The following is a 19,474-nucleotide window of genomic DNA, read 5'->3' on the forward strand; positions in this document are numbered from 1 at the left end:
CATATACCTGTATTACATAACGCTGAGTTGACATTCAACTTACTGGGCTGGCGGCAAGTCTTACCCCTCCACAGAGCCTGTAATGGCATTTTTCCTGTTCAAATGTGTATGCATCTTCAATGTGCTCTCATGCCATACAAAGTCAGACCCACACACTTTATGCAACTCATGACCATTTTTTTGCGTTCAGAGTAATGTGTTCCCAAACCTTGAAAGTCTTACTGTTTGCCTTTCTTCAAATTCATACAAAGCTGAAAGAAGTAGTGATGCAGATGCGTGGCACAACATATTAAGCCTAAAGACCTAACAAAGCAATCGATGAAAGTGATTGTTGCCAACTTTTTTAATAATCTATTATTGTCAATAGAGTCGAGTAGTTTTTGCAAATCTAAAAAATACTGCTCAGTCAGTCAGTTTCCATCCCGCTATATCACAACACAGGGTCACGGGGGTCTGCTGGAGCCAATCCCAGCCAACACAGGCCACAAGGCAGGAACAAATCCCTGGGCAGGGCGCCAGCCCACCGCAGGGCACACACACACACACACACCCACACACCAAGCACACACTAGGGACAATTTAGGATCACCAGTGCACCCAACCTGCATGTCTTTGGACTGTGGGAGGAAACCGGAGTGGCCGGAGGAAACCCATACATATAGGAAACTCCACGCAGGGAGAACCCAGAAGGCAAACCCAGGTCTCCTTACTACAAGGCAGCAGCACTACCACTGCTCCACTGTACCGCCCATACTCCCAAGTCTTCACGCTTAATCATTAACACTGTGTTTCCATTCTATTGAATAAACTGACTGACAAGACAAAGAGCCAATAAGTAGTGAAAAAGAACATTTAGAATCAATGTTTAGAGACAGACTAGAGTCAAGCACAGAGAAGACAAAATGATCATGCACCTAAACCAATTCATAATCCAAAATTAAAGCCAAAAATAACTCTCTACAATTCGTTGCCAAATACTCTAAAGAAAGCTCTCAAAACCAGTTGCAGGAAATGTGCGATGCTGACTTGTATACCATTGGGTTAGTGACATCATAAACTGCAACCTCTCATTGTGACGTGGTAGCATTTTGCATAGCAAACACAAGCAGTGCAACACATAATGGCGTTGTCCATTGTTGGTGCGCCAAAATGGTAAATATTTTAAATTGAATTCCTCCATATTCACAAATCACTAAAAAGAAAAAAGCATCACATAATTAATTGTGGAGCAAATGTAAAAAGTGTTCATATTTAACAGTCAATAGTTGAGAATAGGACTATCATTTATAATTTTAGAGAAATAAGGTCTCTCGTAGTCTGTCTCATATCTCGAAGAGTTTTATAGTTCACTATTAATTTATTCTTCCTCCATTTACATTCCAATTTGTAGCACACTCTTCTTAGTTTACAGGCAGCTGGGGTTTTCTATTGATCCACATTAGTATTTTAACATTTATAGTTCATTTTTCCTAATATATGGAAAAAGAGTTATACCGTACCCTCAGGATGTCATACTTTTCATGGTTTTTATTTTGTTTGGGATCAGTTTGAATATTCTGTTTTCAGTTATTTTGTGCAAAGTGAATCATGGGTCATATGACTGTGACTGTCACACTTGTTACTTCATCGGTATTCCCAGTATATCTATGACTTTGGTGCAAGTCGAGATTATCCTTCACTTAGATAAAAAAACAACAAAATTTAGAATTACATTTATTTCAGTTTCAATCTATTTTTGATTTGACTGACACTGATGAAGATTCTGCTTCATTTTAATATCTCCTGGTCCTTTGCCAATCACAATAATTCTAGAGACACTGTTTGTGATGTGTTTTAGCCAGGGTCTGTGCCCTAGCTTGGATTTATTGTCCATTTTATGCCTTTTTGTTCATTTTTTGATTCTTTTTTATATATTGTTACTTATGTTGATTATTTGCATTATTTTCTTTGTCAGTGGCTAATTTCTAGGCATGGTCAAGGAGTTGAGGGTGTCCAGTTTGGTGACCTCAGGATCACATCTCTGTTTTTTGCAGATGATGTGGTCCTGCTGATTCATTAGACTGTGTTCTGGGTTGCTTTAAAGCGGAGTGTGAAGCGACCAGTATGAGGATCAGTACCTCTAACTCAGAGGTCATGGTTCTCATCCTGAAAAGAGTGGAGTGCCCTCTCTGGGTTGGGGATGAAGTGCTGACTCAAACGGAGGAGTTTTAATTATCTCGGGGTCTTGTTCACAAATCGGGGAAGAAGAGATCTCAGATCGACAGCTGGATTAGAGCAGCATGGTGAAGAGAGAGCTGAGCTAAAATGCAAAGCTCTTGATTTGCAGGATCTACAGTCATATGAAAAACTTTGAGAACCCCTCTTAATTCTTTAGATTTTTGTTTATCATTGGCTGAGCTTTTAAAGTAGCAACTTCCTTTTAATATATGACATGATTTATGGAAACCGTAGTATTTCAGCAGTGACATTAAGTTTATTGGATTAACAGAAAATATGCAATATGCATCATTACAAAATTAGACATGTGCATAAATTTGGGCACCCCAACAGAGATATTACATCAATATTAAGCTGAGCCTTCTTTTACAAATATAACAGCCTCCAGACCCCTCCTATAGCCTTTGATGAGTATCTGGATTCTGGATGGAGGTATTTTTGACCATTCTTCCATACAAAATCTCTCCAGTTCAGTTAAATTTGATGGCTGCCGAGCATGGACACCCTGCTTCAAATCATCCCATAGATTTTCGATGATATTCAAGTCGGGGGACTGTGACGGCCATTACAGAACATTGTACTTCTCCCTCTGCATGAATGCCTTTGCAGATTTTGAACTGTGTTTTGGGTCATTGTCTTGTTGGAATATCAATCCCCTGGGTAACTTCAACTTTGTGACTGATGCTTGAACATTATCTTGAAGAATTTGTTGATACTGGGTTGAATTCATCTGACCCTTGACTTTAACAAGGGCCCTAGTCCCTGAACTAGCCTCACAGCCCCACTACTTGATGGAACCTCCATCAAATTTGACAGTAGGTAGCAGGTGTTTTTCTTCCACCATGCAAAGCGCTTTTTGTTATGACCAAATAACTCAATTTGTGTCTCATCAGTCCAAAGCACTTTGTTCCAAAATGAATCTGGCTTGTCTAAATGACAAATTTGCATGCAACAAGTGACTCTGTTTGTGGCGTGAGTGCAGAAAGGGCTTCTTTCTCATCACTCTGCCATACAGATGTTCTTTGTGCAAATTACGCTGAATTGTAGAACGATATACAGATACATCATCTGCAGCAAGATGTTCTTGCAGGTCTTTGGTGGTGATCTGTGGGTTCTCTGTAATCATTCTCGCAATCCTGTGCATATGCCACTCCTGTATTTTTGTTGGCCTGCCAGACCTGGGTTTAACAGCAATTGTGCCTGTGATCTTCCATTTCCTGATCACATTCCTTACAGTTGAAACTGACAGTTTAAACCTCTGAGAGAGCTTTTTGTAGCCTTCCCCTAAACAATGATACTGAAAAATCTTTGTTTTCAGATCTTTTGAGAGTTGCTTTGAGGATCCCATGCTGTCACTCCTCAGAGGAGAGTCAAAGCGAAGCACAACTTGCAATTGAACACCTTAAATACCTTTTTTCATGATTGGACATACTGTACCTGCCTATGAAGTTCAAGGCTTAACGAGCTAATCCAACCAATTTGGTGTTGCAAGTAATCAGTATTGAGCAGTTACAGGCATTCAAATCAGCATAATTACAAGGGTACCCAAATTGTTGTTAGTTTTTCACATTTGATATAATTTCATACAACTAAATACTGCTTCACTAAAAAATCTTTGTTCGGAAAACACCCCAGCACTCAGATGTTCCTAGGAAATGAAAGACATACCACTGTTATCTTTTTTTTTGAAAGTAGAGTAAATTTTTATGCAGGCTGAGAGAGGTTCATAAACTTTTTCATATGACTGTATGTTCCACCCCTTACCTGTGGTCACAATCTGTAAGTAATTACCAAAATAATTAGATCACAGGAAGTGCCCAAAATTAGTTTCCTTTGCAGAATGTCTGTGCTCAGCCTTAGTGAGAGTGAAGAACGCAGACATTCAGGAGAATCTCAAAGTAAATCTGCTGCTCCTTCGCATCGAAGAGAACCAATTGAAAAGGTTGAGGCATCTTATTAGGATGCATCCTGGATGCCTCCCTTGGGTGGAGTTTGAGGCATCTTCAACTGGGTGGAGACCTCATTGTAGACCCAGGGCATGCTGAAGAGATTATGTCTTTCAGCTGGCACGGGAATGCCTCAGTATCCCCTTGAGAAGTTGGAGGAGGTGGCAAAAGGAATGTCCTGGCATCTTTGCTTAAATTGCTGTCCCTGTGACTCAGTCCTGGATAAGCATTAGAAAATAGGTGGATGGAAAGATTTTTTTTTAATGTTGTATATTAATTAACTAGTAGAATACCCTTGCTTCTCAGCGGAGAAGTAGTGTATAAAAGAAGTTATGAAAAAGACAAGGAAAAATTTTAAAAATAACGTAACATGATTGTTAATGTAATTGTTTTGTCATTGACATGAGTGTTGTCATATTTATATATATCTATATCTATCTATCTATCTATCTATCTATCTATCTATCTATCTATCTATATATATATATATATATATATATATATATATATATATATATATATATATATATAAGTAAAAAACCCACGCTTGGCAGCGAGAAGTAAAAAAAATTGCAAACATTTTAATAATAACGTAACATGATTGACAACGTAATTGTTTGTCATGAGTGCTGCTGGCATATATATATATATATATTGTGAACGGCACCCGGGCACAGACAGGCGGACATGTTGTTGTCAAACCACCACACGTTTATTTACAGAATATTTACAAATTATGGTCACAAAGACCCCAGTCTATTTGGTCACTCAGACCCAGTTTAGTGCACAATACCCCAATAAACACTCAGTCCTGGCCACAATGACTTTCTTCGGACCGCCTCCACTCTCCACTGCTTCGTCCTCCTTCCACCCGACTCTCGCCTCGAATGAATGGAGACGGCCCCTTTTATACAGGACCCGGATGAGCCCCAGGTGTTCCCGGCAATCCTCTTCTGGCCACGCCCCAGCGTGGCGGAAGTGCCGGCTGTCCTCCTGGCTGCTCTCCGGGCGCCGTCATAAATCTTCCCCCCAGCACTTCCTGGTGTGGCGGAAGTGTTGGGGTAACAGGTCCCCAAGGCACTGGGGTGCCTCCTGGCGGTGACCACGGGCCCCTACAGGGAAAGGCTTCCATGCCCTTGACCCGTGGCCCCAAAGCAACCCGGAAGGCAAACCCCACGTGATCCAGGCAGGGCTCTGACCCTCTTCCGGTCCCTCCTGGCATCCCGGCCGGGTCATGGCCCCTGGCATCCCTGACAATATATACATATATACACACACACATATACTATGGGGTGCGAAACAGGCAAATACATTGATTTTCTGAATATATAAAGTCGGTGTCAGAATATATAAAGTCAAAACTTGAATAAATAAAGTCAGCGCTGGAATATATAAAGTGAAAACCTGAATATATAAAGTCAGCGTCGGAATTTATAAAGTCGTTCCTGATTATATATAGTCAACATCGGAGTATATAAACTCATTCCTGAATATATAAACTCAAAGTCAAAATATATTGATTGAAACGACTCTGAACTGAAGTAAGTTAATAAAAACGTATTCAGAAAAATAAATTAAAAACGTATTCAGAAAAATAAATTAAAAAAACACTGTTTGGTTAATGTTTTGAAAATGATGCATTTGCCCTGCCCAGGATCGGTCCCTGCTTTGCACCCAGTGTTGGCTGGGATTGGCTCCAGCAGACCCCCGTGACCCTGTGGTCGGATTCAATGGGTTGGGAAATGGATGGATATTGCAGCACTGACTTTGTATATTCCGACGATGACTTTATATATTGAAGTTTTGACTTTATATATTCCAGCTTACTTTATATTGTGAGCTGGAGGGCTTCGCTATTACGTGTGGGGACGAAACTTCACTTTGGTAACTGATCATGCTCCACTTCAATGGTCATACTGACAGAAAGATACAAACTCTCGCCTCATGAGATGGTTTCTGGCTTACAATTTTACCGCTTCACAGTAAAACATCGACCAGGTTCTGAACACGTCAACGCAGACGTATTATAAAGACTAAATGAACCTGGTACAGAGAGTCGCTTGATTCACGGAAATGTGAATAAAGCTGAGGGGGAGGGTGTGAGCTGGAGGGCTGATCGCACCCCAAGAAGATACAGACGCCTCTGGGAAAACCACAACCCCTGAAACACAGACTACCCTCACATTGCTCCTTACTTTCTCACTTGCGCTATAACGCGTAATGCAAACCTCGCGATACTCCGCTAACTTAAAAGCCTTGTGCAGCCTGTCAGTTGAAAATTGAATGTTTGCTTGCTTTTATCGCTCTCTCTCTGCTCCTAGCGGAACTGTCATCTCTGACTTGTCATGGAGCACGTTTAAGCTCATGTGTTTGCAGTGTTTGAATAAAAATCCTTCTTGTTTCTACGACCTCCTGTGTCTCTGTGCAAATCTGTGACCCAAGCGTGACAATATATTCCGACGCTGACTTTATATATTTAAGTTTTGACTTTAGGTGGCAGTGTGACGAAGTTGCTTCGGAAGACGGCGTTAGCCGCGGAGTTCAGCTCAGAGTGAAATGAGGTAAATGGGAGGGGATATAATGACGTGACTCCTCCACCCGCCTTAACTGTCAATCCCCCACAAACACAGTCTCTCGGAATTTGCATAAGCACACCCCTTCACCTGCAGTTTTAACTTAGTTACAAAGTGATCTAAACTGTCGTTTATATCCTGCGTCCTCTCATTAAACTTGTATCCCGCATTACCCGTGGGCATGAAAAACGCCAGCGGTAGCCTGTCTATTAACTTAATTTAAAGTTTAGGTTTATACCTTGCTTTGTTTCTGAAGTAGCTGCACTGATGAATATGGTAGTATATGTCACTCGCTCGCTTCTTATTGTTTCGCTGCGTTCTCAATTATATAATGCATGTTTTCTTCAGCGCATTTTGGAGCTCTTCCTGGTTTTCTACATAGTGCGTTGACAGTCAGTTCACGTGATTACGTGGGCGGCATGATGATGTCACACGAAATTCCGCCCCCACGGCTTTCAAGCTCAACTCCATTACAGTAAATGGAGAAAAATACCTTCCAGTTATGACCATTACGCGTAGAATTTCGAAATGAAACCTGCCCAACTTTTGTAAGTAAGCTGTAAGGAATGAGCCTGCCAAATTTCAGCCTTCTACCTACACGGGAAGTTGGAGAATTAGTGATGAGTCAGTGAGTGAGTGAGTGAGTGAGTGAGTCAGTCAGTCAGTCAGTCAGTCAGTCAGTCAGTGAGGGCTTTGCCTTTTATTAGTATAGATTTCTAGATGTATATGCTTGTATTGTAATGTTCCATGTGTTTTGTGGGTAGTTCCCCAAGAGGTGGGGCCTGTCCATCACCATCAAGGGAATGCCCTTAACCCTCAGGCTGAGAAAACACCCAGTCCCTTGCAGTTCATTTAATGCACTTGGTGGTGTTGATGAGTTCTCTTGTGATTATAGCTTTGTTTATTATTGACTTTCTGGATATTTTAACTTCTTGCTCTGCTTGTGGACCTCTCTTGGAAGCTGAGTTTTTGGAAATCCTTCTCGGTGGTCTTTGGAGCTTTTTTGTGTTGCAGAGCATTTTTGATAAATAAATCTTTTATTTTATAAAGAGTCTTCTTTTGCCCTTTTATTTGGTTTACAAGCTGAAGTTTGATGGTGGAGCTTTTAGGTACTGTTTTTGTGTTTTTCTGTTAAGGAAGTCCTTAGTTCATGACAGCCTCACCACAGAGCATAGTATTCTTATTCACTATAATACCTATAGTCCATGCAGACTGGTAGATGTAGAACATTGATGATCTATGTTTATGTTCTTATTTTTGACTTTCTAATTTAGAAAGGTGTGTGTTCTCATTAAATTCTTTTTAATTTTAGTTACCTCTCTTTCCACACGCTTTGGGTTTGCTTATGTGCTGGTTTGTCTTGTTCTGCAAGTGCACTTTAAGGATTTCTTATACAGTAAATGTCAACATGTGCGCTTGAAGCGTATACCCGATGTCTCCCTGTAGCTGTCCACCATCAAACTTGTCGTTTCTTGCTTTTTGACATACTGTTAAATTGGCTCAGTTAGGACACAGTGGGTACACCCAGTGCGCCTTGCCACAATATCCCTAACAAGTCCTTCGTGATTGCAAAATCATCTGTGTGTTTAATGCAGAGAACCATTATGGCAGGTTTAATTAGGCTCCAAGAGGCTGTGTGAATGAGTGGGTGTCAGTTACCGCCTGCTTGTTTAATTTAAATAACATGCAAGTGCTGGGTTTTTAAGCTGGTGGTTGACAACACAGAATTCAATGGATGTTCTTCTGTAGGTGGGTTTCTTTATTATTGCCATACGATTTGTCCAAACATAGCAACTTTCAGTTCCATTCTTTCCTATTCTTTCTTCCTGCTTCTTTACATAACTGATTGCAACACATAAAGCTTCCCTTGTATATTAAAGCTAGATGCAAGCCTAGATCACCGATTCTTCAAAACTTTTAAATAACATTAATAACATAGTTATTAATAGTCTAAATTATTTAAATGAATTTACTAATTTATCTATAAAATACTTAATATATGTGCTTTATTACAGATCATCATAAAAATATTATAATCTCAATCTATGTCTTAGCATTTCAAATGTTCAGAGAGCTGTTTTAATGTGAATTTAACATATTCTGTGTAGTGTCCGAAATAGTTTTTCAACAGTTTTAATCTCCTTTGATGTCAACTGGCCATACTTCATCAATTAAGTAATGGACAAATATTGTTGGTTTCCATTTATGTTTGGTTTGCACAGTGGTTTGCACTGCTGCCTCACTTTTTTGGCCCTAATAATCAGCAATAATCCAGCCTAAGTGGCAGACACTTCCCTAGCCCTCAGGAATACTTGAAATATTATTGCACCATTATAATTCACTCAAAACTAGTTCAGTTTCTTCTTCCAATTGTATATATCTTGATTGATTTGGCAAAATTACCAAACATTTTCACGTTTTCAAGGCAAAGCGAATTTTGATGGGTTCGCTCATCACTAGTCTTTAGTAGATACCAAGGTCATTGTTATCAAACTTAGGTCTGATCATGGTATTCTAGCAGTTTTTTTTTTATGTTGACAAGACTGAGTTAAGGCTGTTTAGTAAGATCATTGTGTTATGTTGCTGAATGAACAAATGGCAGCCCTTTAGTACCATCCTCCATTCTTGGGAATGCAATTGAAAGATATGACTTAATGCATTTTATGTTTTTGAGATCATGTTAATTATACATGCGTTGCTGGTTTATTTTGCTAACATTTTAAAAATGTTAAAAAAAATACCCCTGCCTGCTTAATCTAGATTATCTCAAAGATTTGTATGTATTTTATTTTATATCTCCACATTTGTGGAACTTGGATGTAATACAATCTATTATATTAGTTACAGCAAAGTAGAGAATAACTGCTTTGTTTTTCTTTTTCAAAATGTTAAACTAATATCCTTTATTAAATAGTTTATTATTTACATCACTATAAAATATTGCAGCTAGTAAAGTAAAATTACATAAAAGTAACTTGTTCTCTTGAATTTTCTTCCAGTGAGGATTCTGGAAAAACCTTCAAAGATATATCTGATGTTATTGGAAATGCTAACTTGGAACAAAACTTTGGCATTAATGTGGGACCTGGGAATTCAAAACGGGTAAATAATCCTTTTACTTTCCCAAGCTTTTAATTTCATTTTAGTGTTTAGGAACACCTTGCTTGATTTTTCTAATATATTTTCATGATTATAAGGTTTTCTTTGTATGTGATTACGTTCAAATTTTACTTAGTGTTAAAAGTTTTATTTTTCTATTCAACTGTGATATTCATCAACCCTATTTCCAAAAAAAGTTGTGACACTGTGTGAAATGTAAATAAAAACAGAATGTGTGAATTTGCAAATCATTTAAACCTATATTTCTTTGGAAATAGAACAAAGACAACATATCTCATGTTGAAACTGACAGATTTTTTTGTCTTTTGAAAAATATATGTTTGTTTTGAATTTGTTGCCAGCAGCACATTTCAAAACAGTTGGACAGGAGTAACCAAAGACTGAAAAAGATGTGTAAAGCAAAAAAAAAAACCAAAACAAGCACCTTTTGGAACATCATGCAACTAACTAGTTTAACTGGCATCAAGCCAGTAACGTGATTGGGTATAAAAAGGGCATCCCAAGAAGAAGAGAGAAGATGTAAATGTGTGTAGCGGTTCACTGCCCTTTGTAAAAGACTATATGGACAAATAGTGCAATAATTTAAGAATAACATTCCTCTATGTAAAATTGCCAAGAATTTGAGGATTTCACCATCTGTGAAATATAATATAATTAAAAATTGAGAGAATTTGAAGAAATTCCTGATTAAAAGGGACAAGACCGAAAACCAGTATTGGATAGCTGTGATCTTTGCACCCTTATGCAAAGCATGCAAAACAGATACAATTCTTACTGGAAATCACTGTATAGGCTCAGGAACACTTCAAATAACTTTTGTCTATGAGCTCAGTTCATAGCTGCATCCAAAAATGCAAGTTAAAACACTACCATGAAAAGAACAAACTACATATAAATATGGTCCACAAACACCACCGCTTTTTTTGGGCCTGAGCTGTTTTACAATGGACTGAGGCAAAGTGGAAAACTGTCCTGTGCTCTGATGAGTCAGTATTTGAAATTATTTTTGGAAATCATGCTGTGTCCTCCAGGCTAAAAAAAAGAGGGACCATCCAGCTGTTATCAGCACACAGTTCAAAAGCCAGCATCCATTATGGTATGGGGTGCATTATTGCACATGACATGGGTAGCTTGCACATCTGTTGAGGCACCATTCATGTTGAACAATATGTATAGATTTAGAGCAGTATAAGCTGCCCCCCAGGGAATGTCTTTTTCAGGAGGTTTTTACTTATTTCAGCAAGACAATGTCAAACCACATGTTGCATGTATTACAACAGCATGGCTCCATAATAAAATAGTCTGGGTACTACACTGGCCTGCATGCACTCTAGGCCAGTCACCCATTTAAAAAAATGTTTTGCAGTATGAAATTAAAATTACAAAAAAGCACCCCTCCCCACCTCGAACTGTAGAGTAGCTGAAATCCTGTATCAGGGAAGAATGGGAAAACATTTCACTTCCAAAACTACTGCATTTTGTCACCTTGGTCTCCAGTCATTTACATAGATTTGAGTTTAGACCTTAAGAACAAACTTCATGATAATAAATTATACTGTTTACAATGTTTGTTTCTGCACATAATTTAATATACAAATAGACTAATGATTTTTCTTTTTCCTTAATTCAACACTGAACAGTATATTTAAACTTTTTTTTCAAGCAAGAGCTTTATTTTTCATCATGAAATTAACTCTCACAGCAAGTTTAAATTGAATTGTCTGAAACAAATGATGTAGCTCAAAGTGCTTGAAGAATGAAAAGTTTCTACAAAATAACAATATAAGAATAAGATAAGGCAATACTAAATAACAAAGAGTAAAGTAAGGTCCAATGACTGGGAGGACAGAAAAAACAAACAAAAACACTGCAGAGGGCTGGAGACAAACAACAAAATGCAAGAGTTCCAAGGCCACGAGACTGCCCAGCCCCCACTGGGCGTTCTACCTAACATAAATGATCTAAATCAGCCCTCATGGTTTTCAGGCTTCACGTGGAAGAATTAGATGATGACGGTCATGTGGACATCTGGCCTACAATCCATCAGTGTAGGGATTGCATGGTGCCTTGATCAGGTGGTGGTGGTGGCGCAGATCTCCACCACAGAAAACCAGAAAAACAACAGCAGAGAAAGTAGGGGTTAGTATGGATTGTAGAGCCATGATAAAAACGATAATTCAGTGCGTATACAGTATTTCAGGGTTACACTAAAATGTGCTATGAGGAAGCTATGTTAAAATATTGTTTTTTCGTAGTTTTTTAAAAATGCTCCACCATACTAGCCTGGTTAATTTCTATCGGTAAGATATTCCAGATATTATGTGCATAGAAGCACAAGCCTGCCTTACCACTTTTAAATTTAGCTCTTACAATTATAAGCAGATGCTCATTTGAATATCTAAGGTTATAATTTGGGGTATAAGGTGAAAGACATTCCAAAATATAGGATGGCTCGAGATTATTTAAGGCTTTGTAAACCAAATGAAGTATTTTAAAGTCAATTCTAAATGGCACGGGTAACCAATGTAGTGACATCAAAACTGGAGAGATGTGCTCAGATTTTCTTTTCCTAGTTAAGATTCTGGTAGCTGTATTCTGCACTAGTTGCAACCAACTGATGTCTTTTTTGGGTCCTGAGAGGAGTGTATTACAGTAATCTAGTAATGCTACAGTAATCTAGTCGACTAAAAACAAGAGCATGAACTAATTTTTCAGCATCTTGCAAAGTTATAAGGGACTAGCAAAATACCCGCACTTCGCAGCGGAGAAGTAGTGTGTTAAAGAAGCAATGAAAAAGAAAAGGAAACATTTTGAAAATAACGTAACATGATTGTCAATGTAATTGTTTTGTCACTGTTGTGAGTGATGAGTGTTGCTGTCATATATATATATATATATATACACACACATATATACATATATATATCTACATATATACACATACATATACATACACACATACATACATACACACAAATACATATATATATACATACACACACACACATATATAAACATATATATACTTATACATACATATCTACATATATACACACACAGCTATTTCGTATCAGTGCAATACTCTGCTTGTTAAAACGGATAACTCCCGCTCTTACGTGCAAGTCTATGTGGATATTATGAACTATCGTATTTGTTCAAGTTCTATTTAAATTTTAAATAGAAGGAATTTTTATTTAGTCGACAGAAATATATTTGGTAGGAATGGTAAAAACAGACAGGAATATTATTTCTGAAAAATCAACTCAAACCTTAAACAACTTATAATATTTTGCTCTCCATAAAAATATATCCTGTCTAAATTATACAAGTTAGAAATAAAGTAAACGTTAAAAGAACAAACATTCAAATTTCTTTACTGTTATGTAATTTTATATAAAAAATAAACTTAGATTTTAAATATCCCAAAAGATTTTGCTCTCCATAAAAATATATCCTGTCAAAATTATACAAATTCAAATATGAACATGCTGCATAACAAAACCTGGAAATATAAATAAAATGTGTTCCTTTCAGCAATAACAAATCAAATCATTCAGTTGTCTTTGCTCATATGTCATTTTAGAGCTGGACGCCTGGCATCTTTTTTGGCAACAAGTTCGTTTATGTTTGGTGTGAGGTTCTGTGTTGTGGAGATTCTCAGGATGGATTGCAGGTGCTCATCAGTGAGGCGACTCCTGTGTGCTGTTTTGTTAGTCTTTATCACTGAGAAGAGCTTCTCACACAGATATGTGCTACCAAACATGCACAAGGTTCGAGCCGCATGTAGACGGACTTTTTGTTCTTCAAAGTCACCAAAGCGCCGTGCAAACTCAGTGCGCCAGTTTATCAGCAAAGTGCGATTTGGGAACACCGTAGTGACGACTTGGTTTAACATTACTTGGCAACAGGGAAAGTGGGGCAATTTGCACTGGTGCATTTGTGTCTCCCATAAAAGCAGCTTCACTTGAAATCACTTTGTGATTGTGCACGGGTAAAACGTCCGCTGAAGTGTCAGATTCTTATTTAATTCTTCTGCTTTCTGTATCTTCTGCATTGCATTCAGGTCTTTCAGGTTACCCTGATGTTTTGTCTCATAGTGCCGCCTTAGATTAAATTCTGTAATTACAGCCACATTAGCTCCACAAATGAGACACACGGGTTCAGTAAACATATACTCAGCCTCCCATCGGTTTTAAAGGCTCTATTTTCAGAATCAACTTTTCTCTTCAGCATCGTGTGAGCTAGCTTCGCAATAACTTGCAGCATCATAAGCTAGACTTGATTAACGCGTAAGTGTTCGCAAGGCAGCTGAAGCGCTGCATTATGGGATCTGTAGTTTATTGTGTTACCAGCGCTTCATATACCCGGCCATTAATAACAATAATACAGTATATAAAATGATCTCGGGCGGATATAATTACACGCCGGGCGGATGTGGCCCGCCCTTGAGTTTGACACATATGGACTAAATAGAACTTGAAAAGATATATTTTTTCAAATGTGATCGCAATTCAGATAGAGTTGACGCGACTACAGCCTGCATGCCTCAATAAGTCATCCTCCCTCGCTCTTACTTTTTACCGCTCATCTAATGAATACACTGAGTATGGCTTTACCAAAACAATCATTGATGGCTAATAAAGTATCCATTATTCGAGTATGTAGATCGGGTATATATATACATATATATATACCCGCGTATCGCAGCGAGAAGTAGTGTGTTAAAAAGCTAGAAAAGAAAAGGGAACATTTTAAAAATAACGTAACATGACTGTCAATATACAGTATTTGTTTTGTGAGTGTTACTGAGTGTTGCTGTCATCAAGGATTTGATTATCATTATTTCTTTCAATCAGGTTCGTATTTGTAGGATGTGTTGTGTTCAAGTTACATTCCGTGTTTGTCAATCGTTGTAAAGATGACAGGTTTCATTCATCGATTCGCTTCTTACTGCATCAATAAACAGCTCGCCTTCTTCTTTATCTGAGACCTGACACACTGCATGCACGGGTTTTTTACACTGTCTTCCTTTAGCGGACATTGACTTTTTCCACCGTGTGCTTTGTTTCCACAGTAGCTGGATTTATGAATATGCTTGTATGTATCAGACGCTTCATATTTTTGCTGCCTTTTCAATTGTGTAATTCTTTTGTTCAGCTTTTGGAACTGTTGCTTTTATCTGTGCACTGCGCCAGTTCACGTGAGCCGCCGTGTACATGCATCGAAGGTTCCCAGCTGTGCTGGTGCCATCTCGTGCTATGTCCATGGCTGTATTTAATGTTACCTTAGTCCTGGCACTTAAAACTTTCTCTCACAGTTTCGCTGAGTTTGTGCCAAACACCACCCTGACCATCTCATCTTCCTCTGCATAAGCACAGTCCTTCACCCGTGAATATTTACCCGTGGCAGTTTGCTATTGGATTGCCGCTGACGGACGGCCTTATATGGGCAGGCACTAAATTACAAACGCCAGCGCAGCCTGTCTATGAACTTAATTTAAAGTGTAGGTTTACATCGCTTTGTTTCCAAGTAGCAGAACTCATGAATATGGCTGTATATGTCACTCGCTCGCTTCTTATTGTTTCGCTGCCTTCTCAATTATATAATGCATGTTTTCTTCAGCGCTTTTGAGGTCTTCCTGGTTTTCTATGTACTGCGTGATTACGTGGAGGCGTGATGATGTCACACTAAACTCCGCCCCATGGGTTTCAAGCTCATCTCTATTACAGTAAATGGAGAAAAACAGCTTCCAGTTATGACCATTACGCGTAGAATTTCGATATGAAACCTGCCCAACTTTTGTAAGGAAGCTGTAAGGAATGAACCCTGCCAAATTTCAGCCTTCTACCTACACGGGAAGTTGGAGAATTAGTGATGAGTCAGTCAGTCAGTGAGTGAGTCAGTGATGGCTTTGCCGTTTATTAGTATAGATCTACCTTTTTTTCTATATTTCTTAAGTGAAAAAATGCTGTCCTAGTAATCTGATTAATATCTGATTTAAATTCAGTTCAGAGTCATAATTATCCCTAAATTCTTTACCTCTGTCTTGACTTTTAAGCCTAATGGATCAAGTTTATTTCTAATACCCTCACTATATCAACTTTGGTCATTAACTAAGATTTCTGTTTTCTCCTTATTTAGTTTGAGAAAATTACTGCTCATCCATTCACAAACACAAGTAAGACATTGAGTCAGTGAACCAAGAGAGTTGGGGTCATCAGGTGCTATTGATAAATACAGTTGTGTGTCATCAGCATAGCTGTGGTATCTTGTGTTTTGCCCCAAGATAATCTGACCTAATGGAAGCATGTAGATCGAAAAGAGCAGCAGACCCAGAATAGATCCTTGTGGAACACCATATAGAATATCATGTGTCTTCGAAGTATAATTACAGCAACTAACAAAGAACTTTCTACCTGTTAAGTAAGACTCAAACCAATGTAAGACATTGCCCGGGAGGCCCACCCACTGACTAAGGTGATTCATAAGAATATTGTGATCAATGGTATGAAATGCTGCACTCAAATCAAAGAGGATTAGAACAGATAAACGGCCTCTGTCCTCATTAACCCGCAAGTCATTTACCACTTTAACCAGTGCAGTTTCTGTACTGTGATTTGTTTTAAAACTTAACTGAAACTTAAAAATAGCATGTTTTTTCAAGTGATCATTTAGCTGTGTAATGACTGCCTTTTCTAGAATTTTACTTAAGAAAGGCAGGTTAGAAATAGATCTAAAATTGTCAAAAACAGAGGAGTTGAGATTATTTTTCTTGAGCAGGGGTTTACCAACAGTAGTCTGAGAAGACCCCGAATTTAAAGATGAATTTACTATGTCAAACACACTATCAATTAGCACTTCAGATACCTCTTACATATACTTACATTGGAAAACATCTTATACTCATAGAATATGCCAACTTCTGAATCATAACGTGGTAAACCTAGATAAATGGTAATTTGATAATGGTGATTTTAAAGAGTTAATATTAATTTGAGCTAATATTTATGTGCTTCCAGGAACATACAATTTGAAGGAGTCAGGATTGGTTGCAGGGAAATTTTACTGATCCTAAGGCGGCAGAACAAAGTCAGTCTAATTAATTCAGTATTGTAAGAACTACAGACATGTAAATAATTAAAATACCTCCATAAAAGCTCCTGCAATGGACTGGCACCTCATCCTGGTTTGATTTCTACTTGAGGCTTATGGTGGAATGAGCAGTTTAAAAAAAACTCTTGAAAGATTTCTGAAAACTTTGCAGTATTAAAATGAGCAAATTCAAAAAATTAATGAATGTGGGGATTACTGGTCATTTTTCAGTTTAACGGGTTAATACTGGAAAGACCATCTGAGTTTTTCAACTTTTTAAATGTTCTTTTGTGCTGAATTTGTGTAGCATTTTTTATAATTGAAAAATGTGTCTGTTTTATTTATATGGTGCTTATAGTGCTGTCGTAGATTATTAACTGTAAATAATAATCTTAGAAAAATGGTTTCTTCACTATGGTGTTTTGGTTAAGCACAATGCAAACTGATGTATGGAAACTTACACAACTTTACAGCCGTAAATATTGAGCCCCTTTCAAGGTGAAAGAAAGATGCATTTAATTTACTATAATGTAGTTTGAATTTGTCTGAATTAATGTACATTTTAGTGAAAGAGGAGTAATGTTTTTTTATAATTTTGTTTACTTTAGTTCTTTCTTTCTTTCTTATTTACAAATTTAAGGCAACCTCATAACACCATGCTGTCTGGTCTCTGCTTGTATGTCAGAGGGGGCAATTAAACACTAACTTACATTAATAAAATATTGTGTTTTGTTCAAGTTTGCCCAAGTTTACAAGTTAGAAGTTTGAAAGTAATTAAAACACAGTTAGTTATTTTATAGTTTCTTGCATGTAATATGTGATACATGATTGCTTACAGGTAATAAAGAATATGGTGCTGTTCTCTCTTTTGATTTAGAGGCAAATGATAGAGAAGCAGCTTTAATAAAAAATAAAGATGTGTGTTCTTGCATCGTCACTCATTAATGTACACACAGCACCCCATATTGACAGACAAAAAAAATAATTTTTGAAATTGTTGCAGATTTATTAAAAAAGAAAAACTGAAATATCACATGGTCCTAAGTATTCAGACTATTTGCTCAGTATTTAGTAGAAGCACCCTTTTAAGCTAATAAAGCCATGAGTCTTCTTGGGAAAGATGCAACAAGTTTTTCACACCTGGATTTGGGGATCCTCTGCCATTACTCCTTGCAGATCCTCTCCAGTTCTGTCAGGTTGGATGGTAAACGTTGGTGGACAGCCATCTTTAGGTCTGTCCAGAGATGCTTAATTGGGTTTAAGTCAGGGCTCTGGCTGGGCCATTCAAGAACAGTCACAGAGTTGTTGTGAAGCCACTCCTTCGTTATTTTAGCTGTGTGCTTAGGGTCATTGTCTTGTTGGAAGGTAAACCTTTGGCCCAGTCTGAGGTCCTTAGCACTCTGGAGAAGGTTTTTGTCCAGGATATCCCTGTACTTGGTCGCATTCATCTTTCCCTCGATTGCAACCAGTCGTCCTGTCCCTGCAGCTGAAAAACACCCCCACAGCATGATGCTGCCACCGCCATGCTTCACTGTGGGGACTGTATTGGACAAGTGATGACCAGTGCCTGGTTGTCTCCACACATACTGCTTAGAATTAAGACCAAAAAGTTCTATCTTGGTCTCATCAGACCAGAGAATCTTATTTCTCACCATCTCAGAGTCCTTCAGGTGTCTTTTAGCAAACTCCAAGATAGAACTTTTTGGCCTTAATCCTAAGCGGTATGTGTGGAGACAACCAGGCACTGCTCATCACTTGTCCAATACAGTCCCCACAGTGAAGCAAGGCGGTGGCAGCATCATGCTGCGGGGGTGTTTTTCAGCTGCAGGACAGGACGACTGGTTGCAATCGAGAAAAGATGAATGCGCCAAGTACAGGGATATCCTGACAAAACCTTCTCCAGAGTGCTAAGGACCTCAGACTGGGCCGAAGGGTTACCTTCCAACAAGACAATGACCCTAAGCACACAGCTAAAATAACGAAGGAGTGGCTTCACAACAACTCTGTGACTGTTCTTGAATGGCTCAGCCAGAGCCCTGACTTAAATCCAATTGAGCATCTCTGGAGAGACCTAAAAACGACTGTCCACCAATGTTTACCATCCAACCTGACAGAACTGGAGAGGATCTGCAAGGAGGAATGGCAGAGGATCCCCAGATCCAAGTGTGAAAAACTTGTTGCATCTTTCCCAAGAAGACTCACGGCTGTATTAGCTCAAAAGGGTGCTTCTACTAAATACTGAGCAAATGGTCTGAATACTTAGGACCATGTGATATTTCAGTTTTTCTTTTTTAGTAAATCTGCAACAATTTCAAAAATTCTTTTTTTTTGTCTGTCAATATGGGGTGCTGTGTGTACATTAATGAGGGGAAAAATTAATTTAAATAATTTTAGCAAATGGCTGCAATATAACAAAGAGTGAAAAATGGAAGGGGGTTTGAATACTTTCCGTACCCACTGTATATTGTTAGATTATAAGGATGTATTGTAAATTATTTTACTCAGAAACATTTTGTAAAATTATAG

The 19,474-nt window shown here is 38.2% G+C and overlaps 1 protein-coding gene across 2 annotated transcripts in view; it reads left to right on the forward strand.

Moving 5' to 3' along the window:
* Positions 1-19,474, forward strand: part of LOC120534003 (sortilin-like) — a 129,441-nt gene that overhangs the window by 48,230 nt on the left and 61,737 nt on the right. The window contains exon 4 of one of the 2 annotated variants that reach the window (XM_039761202.1): positions 9,736-9,838. In XM_039761202.1, coding sequence (XP_039617136.1) covers positions 9,736-9,838 — 103 coding nt within the window. Of the gene's footprint in view, positions 1-9,735; positions 9,839-19,474 lie in introns of those variants that run through there. The other variant, XM_039761204.1, reaches the window with a different exon arrangement.

This window comes from Polypterus senegalus, chromosome 8, assembly GCF_016835505.1.
Source record: "Polypterus senegalus isolate Bchr_013 chromosome 8, ASM1683550v1, whole genome shotgun sequence".
NCBI lineage: Eukaryota > Metazoa > Chordata > Cladistia > Polypteriformes > Polypteridae > Polypterus > Polypterus senegalus.